Source organism: Centropristis striata, chromosome 23, assembly GCF_030273125.1.
Source record: "Centropristis striata isolate RG_2023a ecotype Rhode Island chromosome 23, C.striata_1.0, whole genome shotgun sequence".
Classification (NCBI taxonomy): domain Eukaryota; kingdom Metazoa; phylum Chordata; class Actinopteri; order Perciformes; family Serranidae; genus Centropristis; species Centropristis striata.
In genome coordinates, this window is record NC_081539.1 from 18,188,081 (window position 1) to 18,208,198 (window position 20,118).

The window sequence follows — 20,118 nt, forward strand, 5'->3', positions numbered from 1 at the left end:
ATCTATCTATCTATCTATCAGCATTTCAGAAACAGCATATTAACAGCATATATAACATATATAAATAGTGTGCATATTAGCAGTGGGGCAGTTTCAGCTTACATTGACCAAATACACAATAATACCATACAACAGTATTCAGCATCAAACCACACAATAGTTAAGGCAACCCAGTAAAAACACATAATTACTTTAAATTAAGTGTCACAATATACAATATTTATGTAATGGATATACATATTACATTATGCAATATTGTCATAGTCATGCAATGTTATGTATACTTGCTAAAATTTGCTATGTTAAGACATTTGTCTCCTCCTCCTCACTTGGGCTTCTTGGACTCGATGGCCTTGATTAGCGGGTCCCACCGTGACACGCTGCGTGCTTTTGGCTTGGCCTGTCTCAATGTGTGCCACATGTTGCCTCGGACGTTCTCGGGGCCATCGGACTCGTCCGCCTCTGAAGTGATCTCCATCTTCTGGATGACGAGCTTCAGAAGGTTGTGCTGCTTCTCCATCATGCTCGACATGTCCTTCATCCTGAGGAAGAAAACACTAGACCATGTAACTCACTGAAAGTCTCCATTTTTATAATCAGGCTCTCCGAGGGTGATACTGCGTGTTTCTATGGGTTTATTATAGAAAGGAATACAATCACAGCCTTTATTTCTTTGTAACCACTAGGGGCCACTCATGTATCAAAAACTACCATTAAATTGCTTGATATATCATAGTTATTACATTCTTTATTGTATTTATTTGTATTTGAAGTCTATCATCTCAGTAGTAAGCATAGTTTTGACTCCAGGAAACAGAAAACTAACTCATCTGATTATCACATGTACCCCTAAGTACTTTACCTGCGCTTCTGCTTTACCAGCTCATCCTCTAGGAAAGTGCAGTGCTTTGATTTGACTTGCCGACGACTCCAGGCATCATTTGAATCCTCCACACCTGTGATCATTTGTCTAATGTAGCTCTGTCAACAAAAGTAGGAGAATTAATACAAGGAGCTGACACAAGTTGAAAAAAGACATATCAATATGATGTGCAGTGTCTGTTTTTAGCAGGTCTTTAGAATACCCTGGAGCACTTGCGATTGGGGTAGATGGTGAGGGAGTGTTTGTCGACGCGTTTCACAAACCAATAAGGCAGCTTGTCTTCCAGAGCTGTGTGGAGCTCAATCTAGGGTTAGAAATTCACATTTTCAGTCAGAGATGCAACTTTGCAGAGGAACCTTTTAATGATGAGCTGTTCACATTGAATGTACAAATTCTTCCAGTTTTTCTCAGTCGCCTTGGTGCATTTCTCACATCGCTCTTTACATTTTCACAACAGTTAATGCATTTCTCAAAACAATTAGTACAAACTGCAAAACCTAGTTGATAACCTGCAGAAGCATGTCACTTGCTCAAAATGGATAGCTCATTCCTCAAAAACAAGTATTCATGTCAATGAAAGAGTCAGTGTCATCAAGATGAGAAAGTCAAATGTCTCTGTCATGTTTTCATTATGACAGTTTACTCTGTAAATATTTTCCAATGCAAAAAAGTCAGATCTTGGTGACGCTACCTGAAAATGCTCAAGACAGCACTTTATACTATTTACACAGCCATTTGAAAACTACAGTAAAGTTACTTGTTATTGCTGTATTTAGTGAGGTATCTGAGTACAAGACACTGGATATGTATGTTTCACATTTTTTATTGCATATGCTCTTTGCAATTTCAATTTGTTCACAGCATTGTGTAAAAGAAAGAAAACACCCTTATAGCAAACATAAAGTCCCTTTGGGTAGAGCTGTGACAGTACAGTGTCACAGTATTGTAGAAATGGTCCACACTATGTCCTACTTGGTTCATATATGTTGTAAAGTGTTTATGGGTTTATAGGATTCAGCTCTGAGTGATTGCAACCAATGATAACTTCTCTACAAACAATGCTTCACACAGCCCTTCTCATCAGTGAAAGCTGAGGTTCACCTGAGAGAAATTGTTCAATTTCAGAGACATTTTCAGTAAAAAAAAGAAAGATTTAAAAAAATATACAAAATTTGACAGCTTGACAGATTTTGACAACTAGTTCAACATTTTTGTATGTAATGACTCAAGCAATGAAATGAGGACTAGTCGTTTTTATATGGAATGACTATTCAGCATTCACGAGTATAGTTAATTTTGACTGACATGACATAAGCGAATGCTAATGTTATAAAACAGCAGAAAGTTGTATGAAAGCACTTGATGCATGTCCAAAAACATTTGCAATTTGTTGAAACGAATGAGAAACTGCTACCATGATGAGCACAAATGACTAAATGTTGTAGAGGTTGAACTAACTGCAAATGTAAAGAGCGATGTGAGAAATGCACCAAAGCGACTGAGAAAAACTGTAAGCCAAACTGATATCTGATATCATTACTTATACATCTCTCACAATAAAGATATCTACAGGCCATGCTTATATTGAAATATAATTACATTAAACATGTTACAAGGCCTCAAATACAAAACACCACAAGATCATCTGCTTATGATTTCTTGTCCATCAACTCTAACCGTGGCAGTCTAGACAAGCACAAGATGCAATTGCCTTCTATGTTTTAAAATGCAACATACATTAAAAAAGCTCCAGGGCCAGACAAGCTAGTTCCATACATACCTGCATGCCTATTCGTTTCAGTGCAGCATTTCTCTGTACTTCAGCAATGTCCCCGACTGCTAAACCGATCTACAGCACAACCAGAAACACAGAAGAACCACTTCATTTGCTTAGCAAAAGATTCACTAATGACTTGCACGTCACTGGTAGGAAGTAGATGTCTGTAAGCAGAGCAAACTTACCATCAGGTTGACCAGCAGTATTGGCATAAGCAGAACAAAGCTCACAAAAATTAAGTAGGTCAGGAGGTCAAAAGGAAGTCCACCCTTCAAATAGGCTTCCAGGAAGTTATTTTGGTAGTTCAGTTCGCCGACCATCATCACAAAGGTTTGCATCACTGAAAGTGGCACGGTTTCAAACTCTTTCTAAGGGAAAAAAAAAGAATAACAGCTTTAACCATCACAGCCAAAAACTGTAACTGTGACAAAAACTTTTTCAACAGAGGTGTGAAATAATTGATTATAATAAAACATGCTTGATACTGATGTCCAAATGCATCAAAGCTGAATATGATTTTTGCTTTGACAGTACAGTTAAATGCAGCACACAGTATGCCACACAAAAGTACTACATGACAAAGTGATGTGTTTTTAATTCATTACAGTGAGACCTAAAGATGGTGATATCAGCTATTATTAAGTAATTTAGTCAGTTTGTCAAACTCTTTCAGGCCAAGATATTTAGTCAGCTACTGGCCAAATTACCAAATTCCGGAGCACATTGTACTAAAATTAAAAAATAAAATTCAGACAGAAGGCAAGGTCTCTACAAATACAGACAATGTAGTGGCAGATGTAGATGCAGAAAGTCAGTGAATGACTGAGAGAAACTTTTTGTTTTGTTTGAGTCAATACATTGTTTTGATTTTTGTTTTCTTTTACCTACCTGGTTGAGCATTAGAGCATGGAATGCCAAACCAAATGCGAACAACAGGTACACGAAAAGCATCACGATACGACCCAGAGTCCTCATGATCTCCCAGAACATCACGACATAGATGCCACTGCCTTCAAACCTGGAGAAACAGGAGATTTAAACAGTTAGCATTCCCTGTGTCTTAAAAAAGACATTCGTATACCTATCTAACACCTGCCGCAAAATGGCACACAAGGCAGTGCAACTGTCATTGCTATCTTCTGATGGGCCTGGCTTTAAAAAGGGAATGGGTGATGACATTCTGACTGGTTTAACTCATGCTATGCCTAAAAACACACCTATGATGAATACAAATAACTATAGAATGAAATTTCTGAAGAAATTGTGATGGGAATGCTGGATTCTGAATAGCAGACGCTTGCTGCCGTGTTGGCGGGAATGTTTCAGAAGAAGAATAAGTAGGAATAGTTTGAAAAGTGGGATTGGGTGATTAAAAAGTTAAATAATGCCAATTATGTATACAAAATGTAGAATATTTTACATCGAAGAGCTAACTCAACACTGTAATGGTGGCTTAAAAGGGAAGATAAAGTTCAAGTTGTAGGAAAATTGCTGAGTCATGGTTGAGTAGAACTGGTGATAAAATACTAGTATATAATATTAGTATGTAGAGACAGAGGTCCCAAAAACAGCTTAATAGAATTCCCATCAATAAATGAAACCACTTTGCACATTGTGCACAGTGCAACTAGCAAAAGGGAGTTGGACACACCGTAAATGCACTTGAGACCATGTGCTTTATGACCCATTGTGTCAAAATGGCGAGAGCAAAAAAGGAAAAAGTGAACAGTACCTCTGGAGATAAAGGAGAAACCCAATCCATGAGTGTAAAACTGCATATGCTCCTGCTTGCCAGTGAAGAGAACCCTCTGTGTTGAGCATGGTGGGAATGATGAACAGAAGAGAGAAGACTGCTGAAAGCCAGTCAGTCTGGTTGGAATAATCCTTGAAATAATTCCAGCGCTTTTTGTGACAAAAAAACAAACAAAAACAACATATAATTTAATTCATCTTAGTATGATACTCTCATTCAAATCTACATTTTCATAATATTGCACAATTTATTTTGATCTAGTTTATTTTTATTAATAATATTTCTTATTACTTGTTTAAATGCATTTATTATTTATCTGGTTAATTTGTCTATTAGTTTCCATTTTTTTAAAAATGTGATTTTCAGTTAGTAAAACGTGTAAGAAATCGCCTCTTGAATCTTGAATTATTTTTTTTTAAAGTTCAATAAATGCATGATGTTTCCAAAGTTGATGAGATAGCTTTAATAGTTTGTGAGCTCAATACTGAAATAAATGGTAGTTAAATGAAGCAGTCCCACTTTAAAAGGTAAATCACAGAACATGTGATGTGATATTGAAGAGTTTCTTATAGTTATCATTAAAATGACTAAGATAAAGTGTGGAGGTGACATTCTGACTGTGGTCATTCAGTGTTAGTGCTCATCCATCACCCCTGATTGCTAATATGTCCACACAGACTTGGTGCTGAACGGATTTATGAGCACATGCTTCAAGTGAGGTAATGACACAGTACCTGTTGTGATAGTTGCACCAATTCCTTTATTATTGCGTAGATGTTCATGACCAAGACCATTACCATACAGATGGACAAGAGCAGGCTTTGCTGTGAAATGAAGGATATTGAGATATTATCAGAAAGATGAATGTTGATTACACCTATGTTCACACAGAGCCTTGACTTTTTTAACACTTCATCATCACTATCATTAGTACCTCTACGAAAGATATATGCTTCATGATGACTATGTCCTCGCCCGTGTCAGTGGTGTTCATACTGGGCCTCAGGCTCACTATCAGGTGAGTGAGGGGCAGCAGGCCAAGCAGGTACATCATCATGTTGAGCACATGAGCCACGCTCCCATATGCAACCCTGTTGAATAAAACAAAGAAGATTTTAACACTACCAAAAATAACTTTTATGTTCGATAAAAATGTTTGAAAAAACTCAGAAGAACAAAATAATCTTGGACAGCAGGTGAACACAGGTATATATTTAGACTGATAGTTTTTTGAATAATAAACGCATATAATCATTGTCTTGTAGAAACCCAAAATACAACAATAAACCTGAAAACGATCTTCAGATCACAAATACGCACCACTTCATTGCAAGGTACTTTTTGCAGACTGGGTGGTTGAGGAGTTCAATGCGGTTGTATTTCACCATCGCCTGCAGAGACAGAAGTAACATAAAAAACAGCTGGCTGTTAATGGCACATTTTCTACAAGCGGGAGAAAACAGCCTGGCAGCAAAACCCTAAAAGATTTAAAAGTATGTGCATCTTATTGATCTCCCACAGGCAATGTGCACGATGACATCAGCAGCTATGGAGTGTTTCTAACATTTGAAGGTTAATGAGAGTGATAGCTGTTTTGTAATAAATCCAATAACAAGTGAGTATGACAAGTGGTATGACTTGAAATGCCACAATAGCATATCTGTCAACATTTGCATGCAAACTTTACAGCATGACCCACCCTACGCTGCCTCTGACTGGTTTATCATTATATTTTTTACCCATTCTCACTCTTGCCTAAACCTAAACAGCCCAACCGACTTTTGGGTGGGTACGGTCTAGCATCCACCCACTACTTATTTAACCCAATGATCTTTTCCTAAACCTAACCAAACTGTGACTGTTTCACAATGTTAACTACATGTTTAAAACTGGAACTGTTTCATTTAGGTGTTTGACGAGATGATTTCCCACCATGGGTCTTTGAACCTGTTTGCTCTCTACAAATGTTACTCCTGGCTTTGCGAGCTTATATTGGCATGCAAACACCAATGGTACAACACATTTGTACTACTCGACTTTAATGCTATGGATGCCGATTATGTTCTTATTAACACTGAACGTAAGATGTTGATCTTAGCCTCTAAACCACAAATAACTGGTTTGAGGTTAGGCACCGGCTCCAAACAGGCCCTCGAACTGCCTTGGTGGAAAAGGGGTATTTGAGGATAAGAAAAATTTACCTTTGAGTTGTAGCACTTGTCGATCACGCAAAATTTGATTCAGTCACATGAAGGTGAGTGGTTAAGCCTCCAGATGCTCATCAGAGGTCAATGTGTGACTACAATAGAACTTTAATACTTAACAGGCATGGGGGAGTTCATTATGTGCATTCTGCTGCACAAAAATTTTATGTGAGAAAAAAAGTTACTTACGTTGAGCGCAGCTAGCGGCGGAACCCTTATGTTCAGGTTCTCAGATAACTTTCTAGTTTCAATAGGAGCTTGGAGCCATGAGAAATTGTACATAATCTACAAGACAAAGACATGTTAATTTGTTTTGCCTGGCATATTCATTATATGATATGAAATGTTGAAATGCTTTCATTCTGCAACTTGAAGGTAGGTTACATGATAGTCAGGACTATTGTGATCATCATCAGATTCCTTCACACAGCAGTCCAATAGGTGCTACAGAAGAAAATAGAGAAATAAAGTGACAGAAGATTGAAGGACTTTACACGTTCTTACAAAAATACTCAATGACAACCAACAACAAACTGCACAGAAAGGATTTATTGTGGATTTATTTTTCTTTGCCAGTGGCAAACCTTGTAGGTCTCAGGCAGAAACTCAATCATGTCTAGGATGGGACATCGCTGGCTAGAGCCGGGTATGAACAGGCTCAAAGCCTCAGCAGATCTGAAGAAATAAAAAATACAAATTAATCTTAAAGTCAAAACTTGTGTAGACATGAACAATTTTGGACCAAGCCTTTACTTTTCTTACCAGAAGCTACACTTGTATAAATAATATACCTGTCGCTGTCAATTATAGCATTAACCACATCTTTTCTCCCATTCTGCAGAGCTTCATGGAGGAACGAAGTTTCATTCTTGTTTAAAGTCAGCTCTGCTCCCCGAGCCAGCATGAGCCTGACTGCAGCCACATGTCCCTCTCTTGCTGCGATGTGGAGTGCAGTGTTCTGGTGTGAAGGTGCATAACAGGAGACAGTATTTCCATTTATTTTAGAACAGTGATGCCTTATTTATTCAGTGCTACTTGTAGTTATTAATGCACAGACATTTCTTTTGACATAACTATTCAAACTACAAAAATAAGCCTATAGTCTCAAAACTGTCATAACAAATTGATTTAAAATCAATTATGGGTTGAGATAATGTTGGCGTTTTTTAAATATTAGTTATTTATACCCCATCTTCATCTGTTTTATCCAGTAACTTGAGATTGGCTGACAGGAGAATGTCCATAGTTTGTGTGTATCCTTCAGATGCAGCGTGGTGCAGACAAGTCCAGCCCTTGTAATCACTGTAAACAAGAAGCAGGGATTTTTGGCTCAAACTCACCTACTTCTAAGGTGCACGGAGAAGATAAAAAGTCTGAAGAAGTCACACTTCCAGCAACAAAGTTATCGACAACAGTCTTTATAGTTCAAGTGTAACAAGTTTTGACCTCTAAAATCACTGTAGGCAAGAACTAGAATTGGTGACATGCAAAAATTGGTTAGCATCCTTTATCTGAAGGTTTGTAAGTATAGCTAATGAATACACATATAATAGCACTTTAGCATGTATGCACTTTTTAGGTTTGTGCATGCTTCCTCTATATCTGTTTACCTGTGAAAGAGAGCTCCCTTGCGCAGTAACAGCTGTACCACCTTGGTGTGCCCCTCTCTTGAAGCCAAATGGAGCGGTGTCAGGCCTCGCTCGTCCCCTTCGTTTAGCAGACGAGAGTCTTTGATGGTCTCCAGTAACCGCTGACATGTATTGAGGCGCCCATACCTAAAAGATGCGAGTCACGAGGAGAAGCAGAAGGATACGTCAGAACTTCTTTCACTGTTATCATCTTTTGATCTCTGAAATGAAAATGCTTTTTGTGCAAGGCCTGCAGCACAGCTATGCCAGAGGTCTGGGGCAGTTACAGCACAGTTCATCTTGGCGATTGAGTATCTTGTTCAAAGACACCTAAGATTGCTGTTACAGGGCATGATCCTGTTGGTAAAATATAGCTAAAAAAGTGTTGCGCCGTGTTAATGACTAATGGTGCAGCAAACGGTAAGGAGACATAAACAGAAGTGACGTATGGGCTTGCTGTGATCTTTCTCAGTCTCCGAAGCTTTTAAGAAGGTCAGCAGCACTTTGTGTCTCGCAGTGGGACTGGTGGGGAAAGAGAATGAGACGTCTATAAGAGGTATAGTATGATATCACAGCGTGGCCTTCATTTGCCCTACAGCACTAATGAAATAGGTCTACATGATAGAAGAATCAATAACAATAATGTTCAATGTCTGCTCATTTCACACTATTAGTGACATTTCTTCACGCATGCCTCGCTAATTGAATTCTATTCTTGTGACAGTTCCTGTGGGTCACTGTATAATAGGTATGTCACGGCAATTAATCATCAAAAGGCTTTTGAGCACAGAAATTGCTCGCCGGATTGAAACAACTGAGCAACGAGGAGACAGTTTTAAATGTACGCACATTGTTCATTTTTCATCAGACCACAGTTGTTCAACTGCAGAGATGAAAGTTTCAGCTTTAAGGAGATTTTAAGTCAAAGTCTCTGAGGAGACTTGATTAATGTTTTATACTCTTGTGGTATCATTGATCAATACATAACAACGCTTGTTAGAGAATAACTACTGGAATTTTTAAAACAAAAAAGACAGGTGGCTACCTTTCTTTATAATAAAAAAACAAAGAAATTATGTTGTGTAGAAGGTAAATGTCCCAGAGTGTGCTGCTTTGCTGCAAATTGATGTTTTAGCTTTCAAATAATATTATAGAAACATTATAAAAGGACCAGAGGATACACACTGCATCCCACACTGGTCAGTGCCAACGACAGTGACACTGGCACTTCTTTGATCAAATTTGCAAACTTGGAGCAACTTCGAGGAGAAAATCAGGTCAAATCAGTATTTTTTAGTCCAGTGGTATGGAAAGTCATGCCCTCGGGGACCAATCGAACTCACTGAGCAGCAAAGTGCAGGGCAGACTTCTTGTCCTTCGACTTGCATTCGAGGCCGACCTGCCCCGAGAGGCCCAGCATGTTCTTCACTGAGTCATGGATACCCAGTCTGCAAGCGTAGTGGAGTGGGGTGCAGCCCTCACTATCCTCACAGCTCAGCAGTGCCTTCACGTTGCTATGCTAAAGTTAAACATATTATCAACACATTTATGTAAGTAAGTTTGCTGCAGCAGTCATGCAACATAAAGAGCACACATATTATATAACCCCTACCATGGACTCAGTCATACACATACATGCACACCTACACATTTGCTGAGATTATAATGATTACTATCAGTGGCGGTTCTACACAGGGGCCTACAGGGGCCACTGCCCCTGTGAAGAAGCCCTTGGCCCCTGCTGTGGCCCCTGTTTCAAATAAATAATAAAATGATCAATTTATAAGGATGAACGAGGGAACAATTCTTACCTATTTTTTGTTCAAACAATATCTCATTGTACACAAAAGGAACCCAGAATGTGTACATTGTATAATAGTTTAATTGTGCAATAAAAGCTAAATATAAAGATCATTCTCACTGTACTGCACTTTCAAAATTAATTAATTCATTGTGCACAAAAATGAGAAATGTCATTGTCGTACAAAAATAACTATTAATGTTGGTAAGTCTTATTGTTTCAATCAATGTAGTTCTTCCAAATATAAGACTTTTAGCTAAAATAAAGGTTTTGAATGCTTAAATATCATTTTTTAAATTTTTTTAATGTGCCCCTCTGATTAAACACTGGCCCCTACTTGGCCCCCACAGTAAAATTGGTCTAGAACCGCCACTGATTATTATCATGATATATATGATGATAATAAAGTGATAATAAAATATAAAGTGTAGTAATACTTGACAAAGGGAGATCCCATTTATACACTATAAACAACTGTCAAGTGTAAACTTATTAGCCTTCCTCTGTGGCTCATTTTGAAGCCATCATTGTAGCTTTAGGTAAAGCTTACAGTGTTTTACAGGATCATCTGGCTTAGTGAGAGTATAATGAACTTCATCAGCCAGCCTTGAAAGCAGCCTCAAGGCAAATTGATCAAGGACATTATAGTAATTCAATTCCAATCTTAATGACATGTCTTTCCTAGCAGCATACAGTGCATTTGATGAGTCACAAACAGGCCGCATTGACGGAGCATACCTGCAGCACTTCTTCTGGGAGGTTTTTCAGACCCTTGGGCTGCAGAATGGCCAGGTGAAGGAAGTTACAACCGCATCTGTCTGTCGCGTTTACATTTGCCCCTAAAAGACATAAACATATGCACATTACAACCTGACTTACAGTATTAGGCATTTTACAAATAATATGAGCATTTCTGGGGATGAGGTCCAGTAGAGTAGCTCACCTCTTGACAGCAGCAGAGCCACAGTTCTCCATGCTCCACAGCTCGTAGCCAACAGCAAGGGTGAGTTTCCTTTACAATCAGTGCTGTTAACATTTGCACCCTAAGGAGGGAATGTACTAAAACTTTAATAATGCCTCACAAATTACGACATTACTTTTAACACATATTGTTGCAATTACTTCAAACAAATGAGACCAAGGGAACATTAGCAGCATTTCTATTGAATTCTACACTGCATTTAATGTGTTTGTTGAACCGGGAGAAGTTATCATGAAGACAGCATCGTGCACTGTTTTACTGTCTAAATCAGGAGGAGGATGGTGTTTTACAGAGCAGATAAATATCCTGAGTTTCTCATAGAGCTCCGGAGTTGACGTCACTCAAAATTATATGCCATATTGGCAGTATGGCGCTTTTAGCAGCTAGTTTTTGGCTTTCTAATAGTGCAGAGTGAGCATCGTGGATACAGAACAATCAGGGACGTGTGAACTGTAAACTATTTTACTATATTACTAGATTACGGAAAGACGCCAACATGGATTACTGCAGGAAAATGGTCTGGAAACAAAAAGAAGAAAACTGTGCAACAGGACCTCACAAGCAATGGATATGGATTGTGCACAGACTGCTTCATATCAGGTACAGAATACGCTTACTAACATTAATATCAAACACAACCTCCTGACCACCACCCATTGTGTCAACTGAGGGTCATTTAATTTTTGAACACAATTCACCTGTATTAAAAAATAATGGGACTGATTATAATAGAGTAGTAATTTCATGTTTGCGGTGGTGCCTTTTGAATTTAATTCAGACAGCATTAATGTAGGTAACTCTATCAATATACAGGTTCAATATACAACTGTTAGCTAACCCTATATAAATTACAAGTTAGCACACATTTACATTAGCGTGACAGCCTGTTGCTATGCTAACGTTGCTAAGCAACACTTACACTTCTCGTGACAATAAGCAAAATTAGCCGGTAGACTCCAATGCTGGATGTTATCGACAAATCCACATTTCGTCCATTATACCTCTCCATGCTTTTATAGGTTTTCAATGACTCACTAGAGTAGGATTTAGGAAAGTTGCCCTGATAATTGTAGATAATGCAAGTCTGAAACGTTGTCTGTTCTGGCCATAGACTGTTTCTGGCTTTAAAGACTTGTGAAAATCACACCGGGGGCATTATAAGGGTCAGTAATTTTAATCCAACAAGTTTTGCAATATGGCTTTCAATGTCCTTTGATTTATAAGTTAGTCAATTTGATGGTTTTAAATGACACTGCCGTTCGTTTACCAGAGACAGCTAAGAAGCAAGATGACCACTCACTTCCTGTATCTTTGTCATGTGGGTCTATTGATTTTAATGGGAGAAATGAAGGTGAGCACAGATTCTGTAAATTTTGTAAAATTATGTAAAGTTAATATTAGATTCATTTTTCACAACAATTCAAACACTAACATCCAAGAGGCTAGGCCTTATCTCTGCCATGACCTGATTTGTTACTTTTTCCATACACCAAGCCAAAATTGCAAAGCAATTAGCTGCTCTTTGGCACCAAGTGATGCCATTCTCTTTCATGATTTCAACCATAAACAAGCTCACTGTGTAGGCTGTACAAGTTTATTTCCTGTTGCAGTGTTTGCTAACAGAATGAGTTGACCGGAGATAAACTTGGACCTCAGCTCTTTCCTGGCAGCAAAGTTCTATTAAACGGTCTATGAAGTGCAACAGATGGCGACAGATGGTCTCCAAGCAATGGGTAGCACCTTTGACATTCAACAAGTCAAGAGGGGTTTTTGAAATGGCAAATATAGTTTAATAGCAGAATGACCCAATCACTAAGTAGAATCCAATGACCAGCGAGGACAGCCCTCAGCACAGATGGAAAAGTTGTTGATTTTTCCTTCAATTTTCATAAGTGGGGTGTGTACGACAGAGAAAATGCAGTTTTGCTGTCTGTAATAAAATTTCTTGCACGTAAGGCAGGAGACTAATAACACAGTCTGTGATATTGATGTTGTAAATGTTCTGTGCATAACAGCTGTTGGGTGTGCTTGTCTGTGTGTGCCATATTTACCAAAGAAATTAGGTATTCTGCCAGCTCTGTGTGGTCAAATATAGTGGCCCTGGAAAAGTAAACACAGTTGTTGTAAACCAGCCACACAACACACAGTTTCGTGAGTCAAGGTTTTACCAATACTGTCAGATGTCAAATAAGGATGATCGCATTTTAATTCTGCCTAGTCAGAGCATGATATAACAACCAGATTTTCCTCAGTGGTCACATCTTTATCTTCTGGCTCCCTTCAATGACGCACTTTAATAACTAATTCCTGGTATTCTGGTGGCATTTTATTATACTCACAAAGATCCACCCAACCTCCAACCACCCTCCCTTCTGTCCTTGTATAAGGTCTTACTCTATTGCTCTCTAATCCAAAACAAATAGCTTTTATGAAAAAGCAATGAGGGAAGCATATCTTTATTATGTATTCACATCATTATTATTGTCCCCAATTAAAGCTCATTAGTCTGCCAGCTATACCCAAGGGTTTCATATCCGTGTTCCTCTTGTTTGTCCCAGTGTTCTATTGTTGATATTGAGCAGATGGATTGATCTGTACACAGCGTGAGCAAGCAGCTGAGGTAGTTACACCAGATCTGCATAAATGTGGTGGTGCATATAAAACTATAAAATTGTGACATTTTAATTATACAAAGTATTTCTGAACATCTATTTGAAAAAACAAATCATTCAAATATTGAAAATTGTAGTGCTGTAATCTCGGGGTGCAACTTTTCATGCTCTCAGTGATTTAGTGGCCAGTAAGTTAAGTCGAGGGAACATATTTATATCATCTGCCTGTTTCTCGACTAGCTGCAAACTATGGCACACCTCTTTGGTAGAGCTGCTCATGCTTTTGTGTGGAATTTATAAAGATGGATTGAGAGATTTATGATAAAATTCTTCCATTTTGGAGTAAAAATCTCTTTATTTCCTCAAAAGTCAACAGTACATATCTGCATTGCAAGTTGAACTCAAATCATAAAAGCATTGTGGAAATCAACTAACAAACCCTGCAGGTGTTAATAAATAAATAAATAATTATAATAATGCAAATGTATGACAAAGGTAAGCCCACCTGTGCAGAGGAGTCTGGCACGCCCCATCAGTCAGGTTGATGATGTCTTCCACTTGGTGAAAGGATGACAGCATCAGTTTGACTACCTCAATGGCACCCTGGGTGCAGGCCAAATGAAGTGGTGTGGACCTGTCATTCTAGACAGCAACAAACATGATTTAATATAAGTGACGAAATATGAATAAATACGATGAATAGTCATAAGCTGTGCAAACAAAATGATGTCTGCTCCTGCAGAGTCACGGTGACATTCTGACAGAGCAGGACACAAACACACACAGGAATTAGTATGCATGCATGTACTCACTTCCATGCATATTGTGCACTTCCCCAGTGTAACATCAGCAAAGTATCTCCCAGACTTACTAGCTGCACACTGGGGGCTGTAACACAAGCCTTTAATGAGATAACCAGGACTGGCAGGAGGAGGCCAGTGATCGCTCCACTCAGCTCCACAGTGTAAGTGGAGGTAATTTGTATCAATTTAGCCAACCAAAGCTATTACTATGCTCCCTATTCCTGCTGTAGCTCTGGCCACTACCCCGGAGCTCGACATAACGATCACTCCCAGATGGGCGTGATAAGACTGACATGCCCTAACAGTACGGTGACACTTGGCCAGGGAAATGCTTTACAGCTGTAGACAAATGAGATTTAGATTTAGAACACAATGCAAATCTGACAAATGCACAGATGGGAAATCATATTAGTAACCTGCAGCTCCCAGGTGTTCCCAGGAAAAACAGCGGTGACAACCAAATGTCTGCCTGTCCAGACAGCCAATTAGTGTAAAAAGTGCAAATTCATGCAACTTACATGCTCTCTTTTTCCCATGATGTCAGTACCTGTTGCTGGTCAACTTTAGCCCCAGTTGCAATGCAGAGACCGATGGTTTCAATATTCCCGCCACGCACAGCCAGATGGAGCGGACTGCTCTTGGACTTGTCTAAATAGTTGATGTGAGCTTCAATTTGGTGGCCGAACTTCTCTCCTGCAAGCAGAGAATTAAATCAACCGTTTCAACTGTGAATGAGGCACTGAATACATATAAGGCTCATAATGAAGGTTTCTCACTCGGTGTAAGCTTATTTGTTTTTATTGTTGACAAGCTGTCAAGGAAGTTCCATTTGCAGGACCAATTTATACCTTCCCTCGTTCACTCTAATATTTAGGTTCTTTGTTATGTTTAATGGAAGGAAGTTGAGTAATTGTTTCCATTCATGGGGGACTTTCTGTGTAAATTTCCAAACAGCACAAGAATGTGAATATCCATTAATTCCCTTTCTGAGCAATCACAGAAATGTCATAAATATTTTGTACTTCTCTCCAACAACACAAGCAGACCTCCCACTGTGGATAAACACCCCGTCAGTGTGTGGCATCTGGCCTGTGTATACAGTAGCCAATTCTGCTGAATGTCTCCAGAGGCTGAGGTGAACTCTTTCTTCTTATCTATCAGTTTAATGTGCTGATTGGCCTTGTAACAACTTTTTCAATATTGTCAGCGTTTTTAATTTTTGATGATAGATCCATCTTTTTTGTCATACCGGCCTTCAGGATCACTTCCATGGCTTTCTTTGCCCCTGCGAAGGCGGCTGCGTGCACGGGGAAATGGCCCAGCTTGTTCTGTAGGCAGAGCCGTGCTCCGTGCTTCAGCTATGACAGATAGGAGAATGGATGGAGAGGAAGACAAACAAGACACAATTCTTTGTCAGAGACAGAGCTGCAGAGGCCTGGCAGTCAGTATAAAGAACAGCTACATAATCTGTTCTGTGCAGATGGACAGTTATCCTTTACTGGGTGGTGCAGGAAGACAGTGCAGCAGGAGGGATACGTGAGTCAGAATGCATCGCTCTTTTACATACCAATATGCCAAGAGCATCGCAGTTATTGATGGAGCAGGCGAGTATCATGGGGGTGTTCCCAAGGTCTCCCTGTAGATTGCAGTCTGTAGCACTGTAGGACAGCAGCAGCTGCAGGGGGCAAATGTTAAAACTTAAACCTGTGTCCTTTATCCTCCATCGTACCATAACTGTGTCAGTTTGTGGACAGCAGCCAGATGCTACGGGAATGATGATACAAGGTCTTTCCAAGTAGATGCTTGAGTCAAGTTTTGTCTTATTTGTAAACAGTTGTTATATAAAATTATGGCTGTCTACATTTCTTTTTGTTTTTTTTAAAAACAGCCTTTTGTGTTTAGGAGGAAGTCCAGTTGATGGAACAAACTGGCATAGTGGGCCCATCAGAGCAGCTAAAGCTTGGTATGAAACAGTAAATCAGTCCACTCCATTAGGGACTGTATGTAAATTATTTGGCTGGGAGGTGGTGGTGAAGCTAAGTTCATTTTATAAAAGAAAACAAGGCCCTTCTCTTGTGTTTTGAAAGTTTTCTTTGAACTCTCCTTTTGAGGAAAAAAACAGCAATACTATTGCCCAGAGGTATGGACCTGACCTGCATAACTTGGACTCAAATAAAAAAAGACAACAACTTGATTTCCAACTTCTTTTTGTCAATTTTATATATCTTATATTTCCGCTGTTTAACTTACCTAACATCTGGCTCCCATTTCCAATCGCAAAAGATAAAGAACTAAAGAACTACTAGATCTGTTTTGTTTTTTAATTTAATAAATCTCACCAATATAAAATATTGAATATAATAGAAGTAAAAGGTTAGAACAAAACTCTTCAACAAAAATATTTAAAAAATTGATAATTGATTAATCGGTACAATAATTAATTTATGCAAAAATGGCAGAAAATTCTCTTTTCAGTCTCTTTTAAATATGAAGATTTTCAGCTTTTTTTCTATTTTACATAATTTTATCATCATGGAATTTGATAAATTTTGACATTTTCACTTCTCAGTTTTCTGACTATTTATAGAAGAAATTAAGAAAATAATCAGCAAATTAGTTGATAACGAAAATACTTGTTAGTTGCAGCCTTAGACAAGTCCCGCCCCCTTTCCTGACCCCCACCCTGATCATTTTTGTACAGTCCCTTAGAAGAAAAAATCCTGCACTGAGCTATTACGATAGAAAAGTGACTATAAGTATGAAAAGAAATGCTTCCATGCCATCAATATCTATGTATGGAGTTGTTTAAGTGTACAGTGTGTTTTATCTTAAAACTATTTATCTTAAAACAACCTTGTTTGCAATGAGAGAACACAACTCACTGGAGTAAACCCACGCCTTATAAATTGTTATTTCAGCCTGGCATTTGCGGCTTCCTCTCACCTCCACCAGGTTGTTGTGTCCATGGCTGACAGCCAGATGCAGCGGGGACAGGAGGCATGTGTTGAGGATGTTCGGGTCGGCCCCCAGGTCCAGAAGAGCCCTGCAGCTCTCTGCCTTGTTCCTCTCCACTGCCCAGTGGAGGGGCACGTTGCCCTGCTCATCACAGCTGTTCAGATCTGGGAGAGGGCGAGGCAAACACACACACACACACACACACACACACACACACACTTACATAAGGATGCATGTAGACACTGTCAAGATAGACAGACAGTAATATGCACTGTGTCTTTGAAACATACTGCTTTATCCAGTAGCTTAATGAATTGTGATGATTCACGATACAGATATTTTACCTGTGCTGGAGTGCAACTTATGATGGATGATGGAGGCATGCTTACCCTGTGAGTCTATGACAGTGGTGATGAATTGGATGAGGGTGACGTGGTCCCCTGCGGCGGCGTGATGAAGGGGACTAGCTCCACATTCATCTTTCTCACTCAGGACCTCTGGGCTCTTCCTCACCAGGTTCTCCAGGAGAGCCCGGTCACCCTTCTCAGTCAACTAGATGGTAAGCAGAATAAAATATAACGGAAGAAAAGTGAAGATAACAGAAGGGCCTGTTATCTGTGTAGACTTCTCCATTAGTCTGTGTCTGATTTCACCACAGATTACATTATGGTGAGAATTAATACTTATGAGTGCTAATAGACATTTACCACTGTCGGTGTCCTGTTTCCGTTTCCATGACATGATTGTATTTGTTCAATTTTCCGGCAAGATTTAATCTTGTGAATGTCCCTTACTGTATTTGTTTTGTGCCTTTCTTGTTAGTGTTTTGTGTCTTTGAAGTCATTTTTAGTGTTTTTGTAGTTGTTCGTGTCCCTTTTTTCAAAAAAGTTTTGGTCTCCTTACTGTTACTTTTTGTTTTGTGTCTTGTTTTCTTTTTTTTGTTGATTATTTTGTCCTTCTTGAAATAGTTTTAAGTGCATTTTCTTTCTCATTGTAAGTCCCTCTTTGTGTCTCTTTGTACTCATTTTATGTGTCTTTATGGTCATTTTAAGTCTCTTTCTAGTTGTCTCTTTGACTGACGTGCGGTAGGTGAAGGCCGGGGGGGGGGGGGGGGGGGGCTGCTGACACTTTTGGCCCCTGGGCCTGCGCCCGGTAGGCCCGTTCAGTAATCCATCCATCATTATTACACAACACTTGAGTTGTCATTAGGGCTCTACTCAGCTCCTCACAATGACTTTCTTTAAGGTTACACAGGGTCGGGATTACTGATGGGATGTTACATAAACACATACTTGAAGAAAAACGAAACCACATCCTAATATTCTTTGTGACCCTTGTGCGATATTATTTGATGATTTGTCCAATTATTACATAAAAAATTTTATCTGTTTACATTTTTTTAAACTTTGCTTACTCACCTCAAACACATTTAGTCTTGCCAGGGCTGGGTCCTCATCCTCTATCACATATGTGTAACAACTGGTCTGTCGGGCCACCTCTCTGCTGAAGTTCATCACTCAATTGATGCTCAATGGAGACATGAAGAGTGGCAGCAATGACACGTGTCTAGACATAACCACGCGCACACACACACACACACACACACACACACACACACAGGGATGCACATTTCTGAATGCAGGCAACAGCAAAATACCGAAACAGAAAAAATAACAGTTTCAACAAGAGAGGCTGCTTTACAAGCTAGAAGAACACAGAGTGTTATGTGACCGAGAGGGCAGATAACGCCTTAAGCCATAGGCTCCCCTCGCCATGAGGGGATATGGGCACAGATGACTTTGTCTTTACCCGGAAGGGCATTCAGATCCGCTGAGTGTTTGGGGGTTGAAGCCCTTCTGTTGAAGAAAGCAATTATGTTCTTCGCAGCTGGGGGGCAGCTTGTTTGAGTTAGTCCCAGGTGTCCTTGGGTGATCCTGGGCGAGCCAGATTGAGAGAGACCTTGTAATTGTATCGTACGAGCCCTCAGTCACATCAAAAGGCCAAACAACAAATGACATTTTTGGTGAGCAAATTACTATGGAGAATTCTCATTGGAAATCCCCGCGACCTTATGCAGCAGCAGCATTCCTTTGGTGTTTACTGTGACTGATCGGAGCTGTTTCTCGGGTCAAAATGGCAGCTGAGTTTTACCCTGCGTGGATGGAAGTCATTATATTTTGTGACCATTGCTTACTCTATTTACACTGCATTTCTGTCCCTGACAACTGTGCTCAAACATTTAGGGAGTATTGCATGGGTCAGTTCACCTGGATGAAGGTTCTTTACCGGCTCCTTTAGCAGGATGACTCTCCAGATGAGAGATCAATAATTAACTCTAACCTCTGAGAGCTGTGGTCACTTGGGCGATCAATTTAATTCACTTTTCCTCAGGCAGCTCTGCAGATTAGTAATAGATTCCGCTGACCAGTAAATAAAGGAAAAGAAATATACAAGTAGAAGTGTAGCTCTTATTCGAACATGTGGCTTCAGGGGAAACACACCAATAATGAGCTACATAGGTTCACATATTGAATACAGATGGTACAGATGTTTAATTCCTGCTGCTGAAGACCCACTAAAATGTAGTTTACCACTGGTTGTAATAAGACACTGCAAACTCTTCTATCTGATAAAATGTTTCCATTATGATTCATCAATATTTTAGTGCAGGCTTGACCACAATGTAAAGTTAATGATGACTGGCACTGACTGCCTGTACC

At 39.4% G+C, this 20,118-nt stretch overlaps 1 protein-coding gene across 1 annotated transcript; it reads right to left on the minus strand.

Moving 5' to 3' along the window:
- Nucleotides 1-266: 266 nt before the first annotated feature.
- trpa1b (transient receptor potential cation channel, subfamily A, member 1b) lies at nucleotides 267-18,912 on the minus strand. Its single transcript, XM_059327168.1, has 27 exons — nucleotides 18,817-18,912; nucleotides 17,788-17,950; nucleotides 17,387-17,562; nucleotides 16,011-16,118; nucleotides 15,693-15,801; nucleotides 14,991-15,136; nucleotides 14,146-14,282; nucleotides 13,080-13,128; nucleotides 10,990-11,089; nucleotides 10,785-10,885; nucleotides 9,589-9,764; nucleotides 8,228-8,392; nucleotides 7,805-7,919; nucleotides 7,409-7,575; nucleotides 7,202-7,292; nucleotides 7,002-7,061; nucleotides 6,807-6,902; nucleotides 5,734-5,804; nucleotides 5,348-5,504; nucleotides 5,148-5,237; nucleotides 4,393-4,562; nucleotides 3,549-3,678; nucleotides 2,846-3,028; nucleotides 2,664-2,732; nucleotides 1,086-1,187; nucleotides 863-981; nucleotides 267-542 (listed from the first exon to the last, which is right to left on the minus strand). Exons 1-27 carry the CDS (start codon nucleotides 18,910-18,912, stop codon nucleotides 326-328), a joined length of 3,363 nt encoding a protein of 1,120 aa, XP_059183151.1. The 3' UTR covers nucleotides 267-325.
- Nucleotides 18,913-20,118: the final 1,206 nt, after the last annotated feature.

Coding starts and splice junctions, on each gene's coding strand:
- trpa1b (XM_059327168.1), bottom strand. CDS start 18,912: ATGAACTTCAGCAGAGAGGTGGCCCGACAGACCAGTTGTTACACATAT. Junction 17,951..18,816: donor CAAGACTAAATGTGTTTGAG/GTGAGTAAGCAA, acceptor CTTACCATCTAG/TTGACTGAGAAGGGTGACCG. Junction 2,733..2,845: donor TACTGCTGGTCAACCTGATG/GTAAGTTTGCTC, acceptor GTTGTGCTGTAG/ATCGGTTTAGCAGTCGGGGA.